The sequence below is a fragment of the Colobus angolensis genome, unplaced genomic scaffold, assembly GCF_000951035.1.
Source record: "Colobus angolensis palliatus isolate OR3802 unplaced genomic scaffold, Cang.pa_1.0 Scaffold26, whole genome shotgun sequence".
NCBI lineage: Eukaryota > Metazoa > Chordata > Mammalia > Primates > Cercopithecidae > Colobus > Colobus angolensis.
This window is the reverse complement of record NW_012115821.1, coordinates 14,780,182-14,795,650: the sequence shown is the minus strand read 5'-3', so window position 1 is coordinate 14,795,650 and position 15,469 is coordinate 14,780,182. Positions and strand designations below refer to the sequence as shown.

Below are 15,469 nucleotides of genomic sequence, written 5' to 3'. Positions count from 1 at the left end.
CAGTCACCCAGGCTGGAGTGCAATGGTGCAACCTCGGCTCACCGCAACCTCCACCTCCCGGGTTCAAGCAATTCTCCTGCTTCAGCCTCATGAGTAGCTGGGATTACAGGTGCACACCACCATGCCTGGCTAATTTTTGTATTTTTAGCAAAGACAGGGTTTCACTGTGTTAGTCAGGCTGGTCTTGAACTCCTGACCTCATGATCTGCCCGCCTCAGCCTCCTAAAGTGCTGGGATTACAGGTGTGAGCCACTGCACCTGGCCTAAACATTCTCGTTTTTAAATAAAAAAGTATACCACTTATTTAATATGACATACTATGTAAATCTGCTTGTCCCAGCCACTCACCTAAGGTATTCACTGCCACCTAATGGCAATAAACCCCACTTGTATGCAATGTTTTAAGAGCTGGATAACAAGATGACACTGCAAATCTTAAACATATAAAGTGGCAGTGATATCCACTTAAAAAATAATTACCAACTTAATTAGTAAACAAAAACTGACAAATTCCTTGGGTGGTAGAAAAAACAATTGAGGTGGGACCAGGTTAAACAAAGGAAGAGTAAGAAGAAACTCTCCCATCTTGGGTAAGTCATTACAAGTTTCAGTTTCCTCATATGTAAGAGTGTTAGATTAGAACTGTGGTTCTCAGCAGGGGACAATTTTGCCCCACGGGATATTTTGCAGGTGTGGAGAGATTTTGGGCTGCTAGTTGAGGGGAGCTGCTATTGCCATCTAGTGGGTAGAGGACAAGAATGCCACTAAACAACCTACAATGCACAGAGAGCCCTCCCCATACCCAACAACAAAGAATAACCCAGCCCAAAATGTCAATAGTGCTGTTCTGTAAGATACCAGACCAGTAGTATCAGCACAACCCAAGAACCTGCTAGAAATACAGAATCTCAGGCCTTAGCCAGGACCTACGGAATTAATGTGTATTTTTAACAAATACCCAAGAGATTGATATGCATATTAAAGTTTAAGAAACACTACTGTACCTGGATTATATCCCCTGAGATTCTGATTCAAGTGGTCTAGGGGATGATCCAGGTCTTGGGATTTTTAAAGTTCCCCATGTGATTCTTACGTGCCACCCCCAAATTTGAGAACTCTTGTTCTACAGGATCACTAAAGTCTCTTCCATGCCAGTATTATATATACACACTATGTGGCAATATAAAAATATCTTACAAATCAATGCAGCAAACTGACCTTAATGTATTTAATAAAGTAAACAAGTAACTGAGCTAAACAAAGGACTATCAATTGTCTTACATTCATCAGAAACTACAATGACAGTTTATACAGACCTTACTTTCTAAACTAAGATGGAAAGCAAAGAACTATGGATAAGAGACCTAATTCATTCTTGAGAAGTACGCCAGCACCCACCCCATCTTCCAAACACTTAACCATAAGTGCCTTACAACTCTTCCACCCTATATAAGTCAGCCTTCGAGGCATAAGTGAGAGTCCACTGAAGAATGTGTAAGTGGTGATAAGACAAATGCCAACTCACAGTAAACACCAATATCCAAGTAAATACCAGATACTAACATAAACTTTAGAGCATGAAACCCACAGAGAAAAGTTATAAGAACATATAGTATCCCTTACCTGGGTATTCTGGAAGTAATGCTTCCAGAGAGGCCTAATTCTATCTTGACCACCAACATCCCATACTGTGAAACAAATGTTCTTATATTCTACTGTTTCCACGTTAAAACCTACAAAGAAAAACAAAAAAATGACCACTGTGCAGCGTCATTAAGAAAATAAAACCTTTTATTGTGGAATTTTCTTAGTGTTTTAAAAGTACTTCTTTTTATTAAAAAAAATATATTTAAACCTAAACATCAACAGAGACAAGGTCTCAATATGTTATGCAGGCTGATCTTGAACTCCTGGGCTCAAGTGATCCACCCACCTCGGCCTCCCAAAGTGCTGGGATTACAGGCATGAGCCACCACACCCGGCCTGTTTTAAAAGTACTTCTAAGATAATCAACATGCTTAACAAAAAGAGAGTCTCAAAACGAGACTGTATATATTTCACTTTACAACATATCATCATGATATAAAGTCATCTGTAAACTTTCTTACCAATAGTAGGAATGGTGGTGACTATCTCCCCTAACTTCAGTTTATACAGAATGGTTGTCTTGCCAGCAGCATCCAATCCAACTAGAAGAAGACATTATAGATTTAAAATCCAGACCAACAGCACACTCCAAGAAATAATTTTACAGTAAATTTATAGTTCAAAAGTAGAAGTTGACTGTTCAAGACACAAATGAGTTAGAAATGAAATGATCTTATTTCTGATTCCTAAAGGCAACACTTCCTACAGAAAGCCTTTCCATTCTTCTTTCTAGACCAAGAGAGACAGCATGTACTAGTAAAAGGAAACGAGTATATAGCTGACTTAGGCTCTAATCTCTAGCTTTGCCACAAACTAGTTGAGTGACTTTAGGACACTGAGGTCAGAGAAATTAGCCATAAATAAAGGGACTGGATCAGATCATCTAAGATCTCTTCCAATTCAAGACCTTATTAATTCTATGAACTACCAGCATTTTTGCGGGGGGGCAGCAGAGAGGGGGGACATACTCTCACTCTGTTGTCCAGGCGCCCACCACCATGCCCAGCTAATTTTTGTATTTTTAGTAGAGATGGGGTTTCACCATGTTGGCCAGGATGGTCTGAAACTCCTGGTCTCAAGTGATCTGCCAGTCTGGGCCTCCCAAAGTGCTGGGATTACAAGTGTGAGCCACCGTGCCCAGCCATACTACCATTTTTTAAAACAGAGATTAGAAGTTGATTCAGAGAACACATAAGTGAATAAAGAATTATCTTAAGATCTGTAAAAATATTTTCTCTTATTTACAGAGTAAAATTTGGGTAACAGATTTTGATGTTAAGGGGTAAAAATACACTGGTATAACTATGTCCCAGTGATGTAACTATGTTCTAGTGATCTTATATAACTATGTCCCAGTGACCTTATAATGATAATAAAAGAAGATGAAGCCAATTTTACCCCTGCTTAAATCCATTTCAACATTAAATGTGCCAAAATGAAAACCAAAGTCTTATTAACCTGTGTTATAAAAATGGCCCTATCACATTCATCTACAATACAAGTAATATCTAAATTCTTTTTTTTTTTTTTTTGAGACAGAGTATCACTCTGTCGCCAAGGCTGGAGTGCAATGGCATGATCTCAGCTCACTGCAACCTCCATGTCCCAGGTTCAAGCAATTCTCCTACCTCAGCTTCCCGAGTAACTGGGATTACAGGCACGTGCCACCACCCCCCAGCTAATTTGTATTTTCAGTAGAGACGGGGTTTCACCATGTTGGCCAAGCTGGTCTTGAACTGCTGACCTCAGGTGATCTGCCCACCTCAGCCTCCCAAAGTGCTGGGATTACAGGTGTGAGCCACTGTGCCCGACCTAAATTCTTAAAATGATTTATTTGAGGCAGAAGTAGGGAGGAATGTGTTTGCTTGTGAAAATAATCCACACTAGAACAAGAGGCTATACCTCTTTATTAGGGTGACAGTGAAGAACAAATTAAATGCTTGTAAGTATGAATCTCTCAAAACCTGAATATTCTGCAGTGTTTGTTAAAGCCCTCACAAATGAAAGATCAATATCTAATAACCTCATTGAATCTATCATTGTTCTTAGGATATCATACCTGGCTGCCTGGATTTATCACAGATTTTTATATCAATTCAATTGAGTATTGATTTAAGCAAGGACACTGTCTTAATATTTAAATCAAAGCATGACTTAGCACATAAAAGCAATGCTAGTAAGTTAAAAAAGAGCTGAAATAATCTCACTTATCTAATTTACATTCCTATGCAAGTAAGTCTATCTTTTATCAGTTAGTCCAAAACAGAACTGAAGGCTACAGGCAATTCCGATTCCTTCCACCCTCTTACCAACCCTTTCTGCTCTGTACCCTACCAACAATAACTTTAAGTTCTTTTTGGAGACTCAAGCCTTTTATTCCTTTGTCCTGTAAAACCCTGTTCCCCACTTCATACTGGGATACAGGTTTATTTCTTCCCAAATAGTAGTCAGTGTGATCAGCCCACATCAAGCCCTCATTCATGAGCATAACAGTAAAAACCAACTGTTACACAAGTGTTTTATTTTTTGAGTATGGAACAGTATCAAAAAGATCAGAAAACATAATTCTAAAAAATACATAAAAAGGAACTACGTTAAAGTTTGGCATCTTTAGTAACAAGATATAAAACAAAGGGGGGGGTGGCAAAAAACAACTGGATCTTTAAATGGTTCAACAAAGCTGTCTCTTGAAAGCATCAGATTTTTAAGTTAACTAAAATTAACCTTTAAGTTCAAATATGATTCAGCCAAGTCAGAAATGAAACAGACGCTGATTAGGAAACACATACACACGCACACACGCAAAACTATGGTACCTGCCAGTTATCACCAGAGGTCCAACTGGACCTCAGATTGCCAATTAAAAACAATGTAAGGCCTGGTGCCATGGCTCATGCCTGTAATCCCAGCACTGGGCGGATCACCTGAGGTCAGGAGTTTGAGATCAGCCTGGCCAACATGGTGAAACCCTGTCTCTACTAAAAATACAAAAATTAGCTGGATGTGGTGGCACATGCCTGTAATCCCAGCTACTCTGGAGGCTGAGGCAGGAGACTCGCTTGAACCCAGGAGGTGAATGTTGCAGTGAGCCAAGATCATGCCATTGCACTCCAGCCTGGGCAACAAGAGCGGAACTTGGTCTCAAAAAAAAAAAGTATATCCAAAAATACTGACAAAGAATGGAAGAAATCCAAGACAAATCATGATTATATTATTTTAAATTATACAAAAGCATGTCGGTACTCCAAATTTTCTTTTAATAGGTTTTATATGTGCTTGTATGAATAATTAATAGTTTCCTTGCTCCTCTACTGATAGGAATGTCTTTTACCCAAAAAACATGTATTACTTTTATGAAAAGAGAAAAAAAATTGTCCAAGTAGATTTTTTTTTTATTAAAATGTTGGGCTGTTTACATTTCCTGATGTATCTTTTTGAAGATGACTGCTTGAGGGCTTTAAATATATAGTATTTTATATACTCATTTTACTTTTTCAAAAAGGGAAGTGTTTACAAAATCATGCAACCATTTCTAGGTCACCCCAGAATTCCAGGGGAAAAAATAATTTACCCACAATGACTTTTAAGCATCCACAAATTATTTTCTAAATATAAATTACAAGACAACAGTTTAATGGCTTACAGCAACACAGAATGTATCTTATGCAGTTGTATCAAAAATAACAATGCTATACAAATGCAAACTAAGTTTTTTAAAAAGTTATTTCTAAGCTTTAATGCACAAATTAAACATATACTGTCATCACTTAAAACTTACAGTTCTTTACTCAAAAACATATTGGTCCAACAACTTTGAACCACTTTAGTCATTTCTTATGTATTTCCTTAATGTTGCAATATTTGGCAGTGAAATTTCTCCACAAAATGAAAACTATTACCAATTTTCAACTAGCCGAGATAAGACTAATCTGTATAGCCCAGCAATGTCCTCCCTCCCCTTTGTGTCCAGAAACAAGCAACTGTATTGAAAGATGTACTGGAATAATACTTGTTCTCCTTAACAAGACCTGCACTTTGACCAAAGTGTTTAATATAGCAGGAAAACTACCTCAGAAATCTTTGCTGGCCAGGCAGTCACTCATGCCTGTAATCCTAGCACTTTGGGAGGTGGAGGTGGGCGGATTGCTTGAGCCCAGGAGTTTGAAACCAGCCTGGTCAACAGAACAAGATCCATCTTTAAAAAAAAGAAAAATTAAATTAGCTGGGAAGCTGTGTTTGGTGGCTCACACCTGTAATCCCAGCACGTTGGAAGGCTGAGGCAGGTGGATCGCCTGAGCTCAGGAATTTGTGACCAGCCTGGGCAACATGGCAAAACCCTGTCTCTACAAAAAATACAAAAATTTGCCAGGTGTGAGTGGGGTATGGTGGCTCATACCTATAATCCCAGCACTTTGGGAGGCCAAGGCAGGTGGATCGCCTAAGGTCAGGAGTTTGAGACCAGCCTGACCAATATGGAGAAACCCCATCTCTACTAAAAATACAAAATTAGCTGGGTGTTGTGGCGCATGCCAGTAATCCCAGCTACTTGGGAGGCTGAGTCAGGAGGATCACTTGAACCTGAGAGGCAGAGGTCGCAGTGAGCCGAGATCGCGCCATTACACTCCAACCTGGGCAACAAGAGCAAAACTCCATCTCAAAAAAAAAAAAATTTGGCCAGGTGTAATGGCATATGCCTGAAGTCCCAGCTACTGGGGGAGGCTGAGATGGGAGGATCACCTGACCCCAGGAGGTCAAGGCTGCAGTGAGCTGTGATCACACCACTGTGCTTCAGCCTGGGCAACAAAGTTGAGACCCTGTCTCAAACAAAAAATTAGGGTGGTGTGCATCTATATTCCCAGCTACATGGGAAGCTGAGGAAGGAGGATCCCTTGAGCCCAGGCGATTGAGGCTGCAGTGAGCCATGATCGTACCACTGCACTTCAGCCTGAACAACACAGCAAGACCCTGTCTCAAACAAGTCCAGGCGCTGTGGCTCACGCCTGTAATCCCAACACTGTGGGAGGCTGAAGTGGGCAGATCACAAGGTCAGCAGTTCACAACCAGCCTGGCCAACATGGTGAAACTCATCTCTACTAAAAATACAAAAATTAGCTAGGCATGGTGGTGGGCGCCTGTAATCCCAGCTACTCAGGAGGCTGAGGCAGGAGAATAGCTTGAACCCGGGAGGCGGAGGTTGCAGTGAGCCCAGACGGCGCCACTGCACTCCAGCCTGGGCAACAGAGCGAGACTCGGTCTCAGAAAAACAAACAAAAAAGTCCCCACAAAACAAACCTTTGCCCATAATTAGGGCAGCAAGAAATACTTATATTTTAAATTTAAAAAGTTAGATCTGGCCAGGCATGGCGTCTCATGCCTGAAATCCCAGCACTTTGGGAGGCCAAGGTAGGTGGATCATAAGGTCAGGAGTTCAAGACCAGCTGCCCAGGATGGTGAAACCCCATCTCTACTAAAAAATACAAAAATTAGCTGGGCACGGTGGCAGGCGCCTGTAATCCCAGCTACTTGGGAGGCTTGAGGCAGGAAAATGGCTTGAACCCGGGAGGCAGGGTCTGCAGTGAGCTGAGATAGTGCCACCGCACTCTAGCCTGGGCAAAAAGAAAAAAAAAAAAGTTAGATCCAATGATCTCAACTTTGAGGGAGAAAAAAATATTGCAGAAAGGGGTAAGACTGGAAAGACAAAAGAGTATTTTCAGATAGATAAAAAGATTTTTCATGTTTTCCTTTATCTTTCAAATTATCTACAAGTTTGAAATATACCTTCATAATTTTAAGTGTGTGTGTTTATGTGTATATACATTTTTTTTCGAGAGAGAGGGTCTTGATCTGTCACCCAGCCTGGAATGCAATAGTGCAAACACAGCTCATTGTAGCCTCAAACTCCTAGGCTCCAGCAATCCTCTCACCTCAGCCTCCCCAGTAGCTGGGACTACAGGGGCATGCCACCATGCCCAGCTAATTTTTAAAATTTTTTTGTGGAGATGAGGTCTTGCCATGGTGCCCATGCTGCATGATAATTTTAAACAATAATTTAAAATTGAATATTTACTGCATTCTAAGCATAGTACTAGGTGATTCTATACATTTTTGGAATTTAATCCTCACAATAATCTTTCATTTTACAGATGAGACATTTAATGTCCAGAAATGTCCCCCATAATCACAGAAAAAGAACAGATATTTAAAAACCTAAGTCTTGTAAAGAAATCAGAACCCTCATACGTTGCTAGTGGGATGTAAATGAGGATGTAAAATGTAAACGTTTGTCAGGTCCTCAAAATGTTCAAGACAGTTACCATGACACAATTCCGCTCCTAAGTATTTATCAGATAATTTAAAACACATGTCCACACAAAAACTTGTTCATAAATGTTGAAGAGCTAGAAAGTGGAAACGACCTAATTTTCATCAACTGATGAATGAATAAATAAAATGTGGTTTATCCATACAATGTAATTACTATTTGGCCATCAAAAGAAATGAGGTGCTTATGTGGATTTTATGAAAAGGAAAAAAATGAAAAGAATGAAGGACTAATATTCACTATAATATAAATGAATTTTTTTCTTTTCCTTTTTTTTTTGAGACAGAGTCTTGCTCTGTCGCCTAGGCTGGAATGCAATGGCACAATCTCAGCTCACTGCAACCTGTGCCTCCCAGGTTCAAGGGATTCTCATGCCTCGGCCTCCTGAGTAGCTGGGACTACAGGTGCCTGCCACCGCACCCAGCTAATTTTTGTATTTTTAGAATAGATAGGGTTTCACTGTGTTGTACAGGCTGGTCTCAAACTCCTGACTTCGTGATCTGCCCGCCTCGGCCTCCCAAAGTGCTGGGATTACAGGCATGAGCCACTGTGCCCGTCCACTATGAATGAACTTTCAAAACATCATGCCAAGTGAAAAAAGCCAGACATAAGAGGCCATAAATCATGATTCCATTAAATATAGTGTCTGGAATAGATTAACCCATAGAAACAGAAAAGAGATTACTGACTGCCAGAAGATGGGAAGAAGGGGGAATGGGAATTACTACTAATGGGTATCAGGTTTTTTTGAGGGATGATGAAAAATTCTGGGATTAGACAATGGTGATGGTTACACAACTTTGTCAATACATATACTAAAACTCACGGAACTATACACTTTTAACAGGGTAAATTTTATGGTATACGTATTATATCTCGATTTTTAAAACAAATTTCTAAAAAGCCAGAACCAAAAAACCCTAGTTCTGATGCCAGAGACCTCAAATACTATTTACATACTGCCATCCTGACTTCAGGTTTTTCTGGTGTACATACTGTATCTTAATATTTTGGTTGGGCACGGTGACTCACGCCTGTAATCCCAGCACTTTGGGAGAGTGAGGCAGGTGGATCACCTGAGGTCAGGAGTTCCAGACTAGCTTGACCAATATAGTGAAACCCTATCTCTACTAAAAATATGAAAAGTGGCCGGGCATGGTGGCAGGGGCCTGTAATCCCAGCTACTCGAGAGACTGAGGCAGGAGGATTGCGTGAACCCGGGAGGTGGAGGTTGCAGTGAACCGAGATTGCACCACTGCACTCGAGCCTGGGTGATACATTGAGACTTTGTCTCAAATATATTTTATCGAATTAATCAGAGGCTTGACCATCCAAACTGAAACTGAGGCCACCAGGTATATGGAAAAATGTGAACTTAAGTTCTGCTTCTATGCACGGATGAGAAACATCTGCATTTTTATCAGTTAATTAGCAGCAAATTAGCAAAGTTTCTGACAGCCTATTGCACTACTGTAATAATGCAAAAGGATGCATCTAAGGATGGCTGTACCTATCAACCAGTGGCATGAAACAGGATTTTTGCCTTTTCCGTTTCCTATATTCACATAATGAGAAGAGCCTGTTTTTTCAAAGGTTGGCAGTTATATGTTCAACCAATAACCTGAGAAAATGCTTGTAATAAGCTAAATCAAAAAGAGAGGACACAAAACTAAATATCACAACTACAATTTTAGAGGAACAAAAACTTCCTCTTAAAAGGCTGACTGAGCGTGTACCAGGTGTGGTGGCTTACACCTGTAATCCCAGCACTTTGGGAGGTCGAGGCAGGAGGATCTCTTGAGTCCAGGAGTTTGAGATCAGCTAGGCAACAGAGCAAGACCCCCATTCTCTACAAAATAATTTAAAATTAGCTGGGCATAGTGGTGCCTGTAGTCCTAGCTACTCCAGAGCCTAAGGCAGGAGGGATCGCTTGAATCCACGAGTTCAAGGCTACAGTGAGCTATGATCATGCCATTTGTATGTGCCCTAGAGTATGGTTGACAGAGCAAAACCCTGTCTCAAAAAATAAAAATAAAAATAAGGCTGAGAATAAATATGACAGAATAGTGGAATTACAGATAGGTAATTATCACTTTATTCTTTTACCTGTTTTCTAAATGTAACAGAAGGAACATATACTACCTTTAGAATCAGGAGGAAAAAAAATTACATAAATAGATGGATTTACAAAATATGCTAAGAAACAAATATAAAACACTCTTTAGCTTGGTAATATTTTTTAAAGTGACAAATATAGGATCCTTTCTCCCAAACATCTCTAGACCCCCAAAACCACAGTCACATTCAAGACAATACAGAACTACACTGGCATACTACACTACACTGGTATCAGCAAACTTTTAAAAACTAACACTTTTTCAGCTGTTCAACAGGCAAGAATTGGAAAGTTCAAAGTAAAGAGATCAGAATTAATAATTCCTCTGCAGAACACATTAGTATTTTTGGATATATACATAATTTAAGGATTCACTTACCAACATTACATCTTATCATGGATCAAGATACAGAAACCAGACTTAAAATAGGACAATGCAGCCAGGCTCAGTGGCTCACCCTGTAACACCAGCACTTTTCGAGGCCAAGGTGGGGGGATCGCTTCAGCCCAAGAATACGCAAGATAATGAGACCTTCTTGCTACAAAAAATTTCAAAAATTAGCCAGGCAGGTCGAATGGCATGTCTCTGTTGTCTCAGCTACTCAAAAGGAAAAAAAACATCAGAAGCTGGCCGGGTGTGATGGCTCATGTTTGTAATTTCAGCACTTCGGGAGGCCAAGGTGGGTGGATCACCTGAGGTCAGGAGTTTGAGACTAGCCTGGCCAACATGGTGAAACCCCGTCTCTACTAAAAACACAAATATTAGCTGGGCTTGGTGGCAGGTGCTTGTAATCCCAGCTACTCAGGAGGCAGAGGTTGCAGTGAGCCTAGATCGTGCCATACTGCACTCCAGCCTGGGAGACAAGAGTGAAACTCCATTTCAAAAAAAAAAAATTAAATTAAATTAAATACAAAAGCTATTGCTTCATTTTTATTTTTTTCAAATAGAGATGGGGTCTTGCTAAATTGACCAGGCTGGTCAAAAACTCCTGGCCTCAATGCGATCCTCCCAACCTGGCCTCCCAAAGTGCTGGGATTATAGGTGTGAGTCACCACACCTGGCCAGAAGCTGTTGCTTTCTAACTCGAGGAGCATGGGCAATACCATCACTCGCATAACTTCCCCTTATAACTAGTACATAATTTCTGTCAATCAATAGTCCAGATTATGTTAAATTTGATACACTGTGTTGGTTTTTTAATTACAGTTAACTACAAGCTAACTTCCAACATCTTTTAAAGTTACTTGAACTTTTGGAAGAACAGCAGGTGTAGGAATTAAATTTAAAACTTCCCCACAGTAGTTTGGCAAACCCGAGACATGAGCTAACTCCTATCTCCTTTATACTTTAAAATGGTAAAGTCTGAAAAAAACACTGACTCAGGAGGGTATGAATCTTATCTAAGCTTTATAAAGAAAAAAGAAGCACACTAATGTAAAACATTAACCAATAATTCCAACAGTTGAATGGGGTAGAAAAAAAAAGTGATCTATTATTTTTGCTGTCAGTCACTCATAAAGCCAGACAGAAAAATTAAGAATTATCAAACTTCCAAACCACCTTTTTCCCTGTTCATGCACATATCTCCCTCGTACGTTGATACCTCCTTTGATGAGTTACCATAAATGTTGATCTTGTGACTGAAGTGTTTTTAGTCAAGGAAAACTGATTATCCCAAAATTAAAGTGCAAAACAATAGCATGCCTGAGTAAAACATTCAAAACAAGTAACTCCTAAATCCTCCGCACAAATGCAGAAACTTCAGTATTTTTTCTCTCCCATTTTCTTCAAATCTAGCATACTTCTATCTTCCTTGCCCCTCTGATACTTTCATCAATCACAAAAAACTAAGGAAACGAAAAATAGCAATTTATTTACAATAAATCTTAAGTAAAAAGACCAATATACTACGTGTTCTGGAACACAACCATGTATTGTTAAATCTCTTTAAAGAACAGGCTGAAAATTCATTTATCGCAGTCCAAAGTCCTCCCATTAACTTCCGATCCTTTTTCAGACTGCCAACTTTCAGTCACTTAAAACTTAAATGTGCTTGCCCTCCTAAAATAATTCTGTTCTCTTGACAAAGGAAATCTAAGAAACTTTGAAAGAGAAAATACTTTATGAATCATAAACAATTGTTTCACAAAATGTAAATACGCTGAATTAAGAAGAAAATTAAACATGAGCCAATGTATATACTGTTACTCTTTATATACCTTGAAATATTACAGAAGCTTGTGTTTGAAAGCTTTCGATGGTAGTACAGTTCGAAAATAAAACCTCCGGCTGGGCATGGTGGTTCACCCCTGTAATCCCAGTACTTTGGGAGGCCCGGGTGGGTGGATCACCTGAGGTCAGGAGTTCGAGGCCAGACTGGCCAACATGGTGAAACCCCCGTCTCTACTAATAATACAAAAAATTAGCCGGGCGTGGTGTTGCATGCCTGTAATCCCAGCTATTTGGGAGGCTGAGGCAGGAGAATCTCTTGAACCCGAGAGGTGGAGGTTGCAGTGCGCGGAGATTGCGCCACTGCACTCCAGCCTGGGTGACAAGAGCAGAACTCCGTCGAAAGAAAGAGGAAAACAAAAGAAAAGAAAAAAAATAAAACCTCCTCTGGTAGAACACAAGCTAATGAACCAGTAAGTTTCAACGTTCAAAGTTAGAGGGGCTTCTTTCAGCGTTATTCTAGTCCATGGAGCTCAGCTGTGCTGTAGGCAGGTCACAGTAACCGGGAGCGGTTGCTTACATCAGCCAACTGACAGCCCTTCTCCCTTAGCTGAGCAAAAACACGCCCCCTAAAAAGCAGTTTTTTAAAAGTCAATTTTCTAAAAACAAATTTTAAAATTGTAGTTACTATTTAACAAGGCTACCTTAAAAGTCAGCGTCATGATGTTCAGTTCAGTTACTGAAATTTTATCAGGTATTTTTTAAAAATTCGGTTTTTTGCATTAGACTTTAAGCCGGCTAAAAATAAGTTTGAAAACCTAGGAGAACAAACCAAATACATTTAAAGTTTTTGAAAATAGCCAAAGAAATAGAAGATAAGCTTGGTTTTCGGAGAATGAGATTAACAAGGAGGGAAAAACTTGAAAAGGAATCCAGTGCAAGGCCAAGTTTAGCAAAGTGAGCGCTGAAGGACTCCAGACTCTTCAGAAACCTTGGGTGCTCCCTGGCCACCGCAACTTCCTGCCCCGGGCGACTCCAGGCTCCGGGTGGCCGCTGGCTCACAAACCAATGGAGTGTACAGGGACTGTACACGAAGCGCAGAGGGGTAGGGAAAAGGCTGGAGTGGCTCTGCCTCCCTCCTGACCGCTGTCCACACCCGGGCAAGAAGGTATGCAGATTGCACCCCCAGAAAGGGCCTCACCAAGTGTTTGCTTCCCAGAGTTGGCTTTCCCCACATCTCTGCCTAATGTTGTCCAGCTTTCAATAAGATCAAGGGGAAAAAGTCAAGTCCAGAAAGAAGAAATCTTGCCCAAAGCCCTGTCCCTGCCTCGTCTGGCGACAGATCTGGGGAGGGATCGCTCACCCTCCGCTCCATTGTTCCCCCGTAAGAATTCCTCCCGACCCCCGACCCGGCGCCCCTCCCCCACCACGGCGGGCGGAAAGAAAAACAGGCCCAGAGGCCACCTGAATTGTGGAGACTCTGCCTTTCCCAGGTCCCGCCTCGACTCGCAGCACTTCACTCACCCATCAAAATGCGCATCTGCTTCTTGCCAAATAGCCGGGAGAAGAGGGAGGAGATAGTGAGGCCCATGGCGGTAGTGGCACTTGTGACGGGCAGAAGCAGAAGGGATTTGGGGCGACCCCGTGCTTTCTCCTTTCAAGCTCCCAGGCAAACTAAAAGAGAGGGAAGAGAAAGAGCGGAGGAAGAAAGGGGGAGGCGGGCACGTCTCGCTGGCCGCTGTGCTGATGAAGCTCCGGCACAGGAATAAGCCGGTAGAGGACCTGCTACGCGACTGGCGCGGCAGCTCCGGCTCTAGCCTTTAGGATCTGGCTGTGCCACGTCACGCGGCGGCCGCGGCGACTCCAGCAGCGGCCCGGCCCCTCCAACGCGGACAGAATCGCGTCACCGCCGCCCCATCCCCCTGCGCTTCCGGTGCGCCCAAGCCACTGCGCTTGCGCACTCAGGGGATTGGCCAGTTGCGCTGACGTGCATCTCTCGACGACGCCACCGTCTGGACGTGGCTCCAAGAGTCGGGAGAGGCCGGCTGGGGCACATGCGTACTGGGAGACGGACAAAGTCCCACAATACCTCGCTTCGTCACTTCCAATCAGACTCAGGGCGAGACGCTTCCGCTCGAATAAAGGCATTGTCGGGGGGTGATAGTACTTGCTTCCGGAAAGGCGAGCTGAGCATTATGGGTTAGGTGAGGAACCCCGCCCTCTTCTATTAGGGTACGCGCGATGGGGATTCCCTGATGCCATGAACTTACGCGTCTCACACACAGGGCCGGACGCTTGCCTTAGTTAACGCGTGAAGACCGGCCCAGCCTTTTGCGGAGAAAAGTGGTTAAAAGCCGACTTGTGAGCTGAGAAACTGTGGCACCCTAATGAGCTAAGGCGAGACGCTTCGATCACCACGCCAGGTTGTTCTGAAGATCTCTAATTCTGTCAAGGCGAGAGCGCTCCAAGACATGTTCATCGGCTATTGCTTTTTAAAGAGAAGGCAACGAGGAAGTCTTGCTTTTCTTGTACTTTTTCTCCTAGAAGCAGCATGAAAGACTTACTCCTTAGGTTGAGGAAGTGGAAAGCCTCTTACTTTAAAAGTATGATCAGGCCTGGCGCGGTGGCTCACCGTGCCCGGCCTGCTACACCTTCTTAAATTCACAACAATGATTAATTTATTAGACTCATTGCCAGGATAAAGATTTAATCTGTTTTTCTGATAGTGCCGTCCTATGTGGTTCTGTAGTTGCTTATTCCAACTGGTATATTTCCATAGGATGGGGTTGAATAAGAAAAACTTGAAAACTTTCAAAAACAGTAAGCTATTTTTGTATTTTTGAAGGCTTGCTGAGTAACGCTTCTCTTGGTACCACTACCTTATCTACCCTTCAGAGACTGTTGTTTCTTAGCACTGGCCCTGGGCAATTAAAAGCAAAAACTTCTGGCCAGTCACAGAGGCTCAGGCTTGTAATCCCAGCACTTTGGGAGGCCGAGGTGGGCGGATCACAAGGTCGGGAGATCCAGACCATCCTGGCTAACACGGTGAAACCCCGTCTCTACTATAAATGGAATACATTAGCCGGGCGTGGTAGCGGGCGCCTGTGGTCCCAGCTCCTCGGGAGGCTGAGGCAGGAGAATGGCGTGAACCCGGGAGGCAGAGGTTGCAGTGAGCCGAGATCGCGCCACTGCACTCCAGCCTGGGCGACAGAGC

General features: G+C 42.2%; 1 protein-coding gene across 4 annotated transcripts in view; it reads right to left on the bottom strand.

Annotated features, from left to right (window-relative positions):
• The window catches only part of ARF4 (ADP-ribosylation factor 4), a 28,724-nt gene extending 14,510 nt beyond the window's left edge, over positions 1-14,214 (bottom strand). The window contains exons 1-4 of one of the 4 annotated variants that reach the window (XM_011947247.1): positions 14,038-14,214; positions 13,780-13,929; positions 2,109-2,189; positions 1,624-1,733 (exon numbers count right to left, since the gene is read on the bottom strand). In XM_011947247.1, the coding sequence (XP_011802637.1) occupies positions 1,624-1,733; positions 2,109-2,189; positions 13,780-13,846 (258 nt within the window). In that variant the 5' untranslated portion in view covers positions 13,847-13,929; positions 14,038-14,214. Of the gene's footprint in view, positions 1-1,623; positions 1,761-2,108; positions 2,190-13,779 lie in introns of all 4 variants that reach the window. The other 3 variants (XM_011947246.1, XM_011947248.1, XM_011947245.1) reach the window with 3 other exon arrangements.
• Between the last annotated feature and the right edge of the window lie 1,255 nt (positions 14,215-15,469).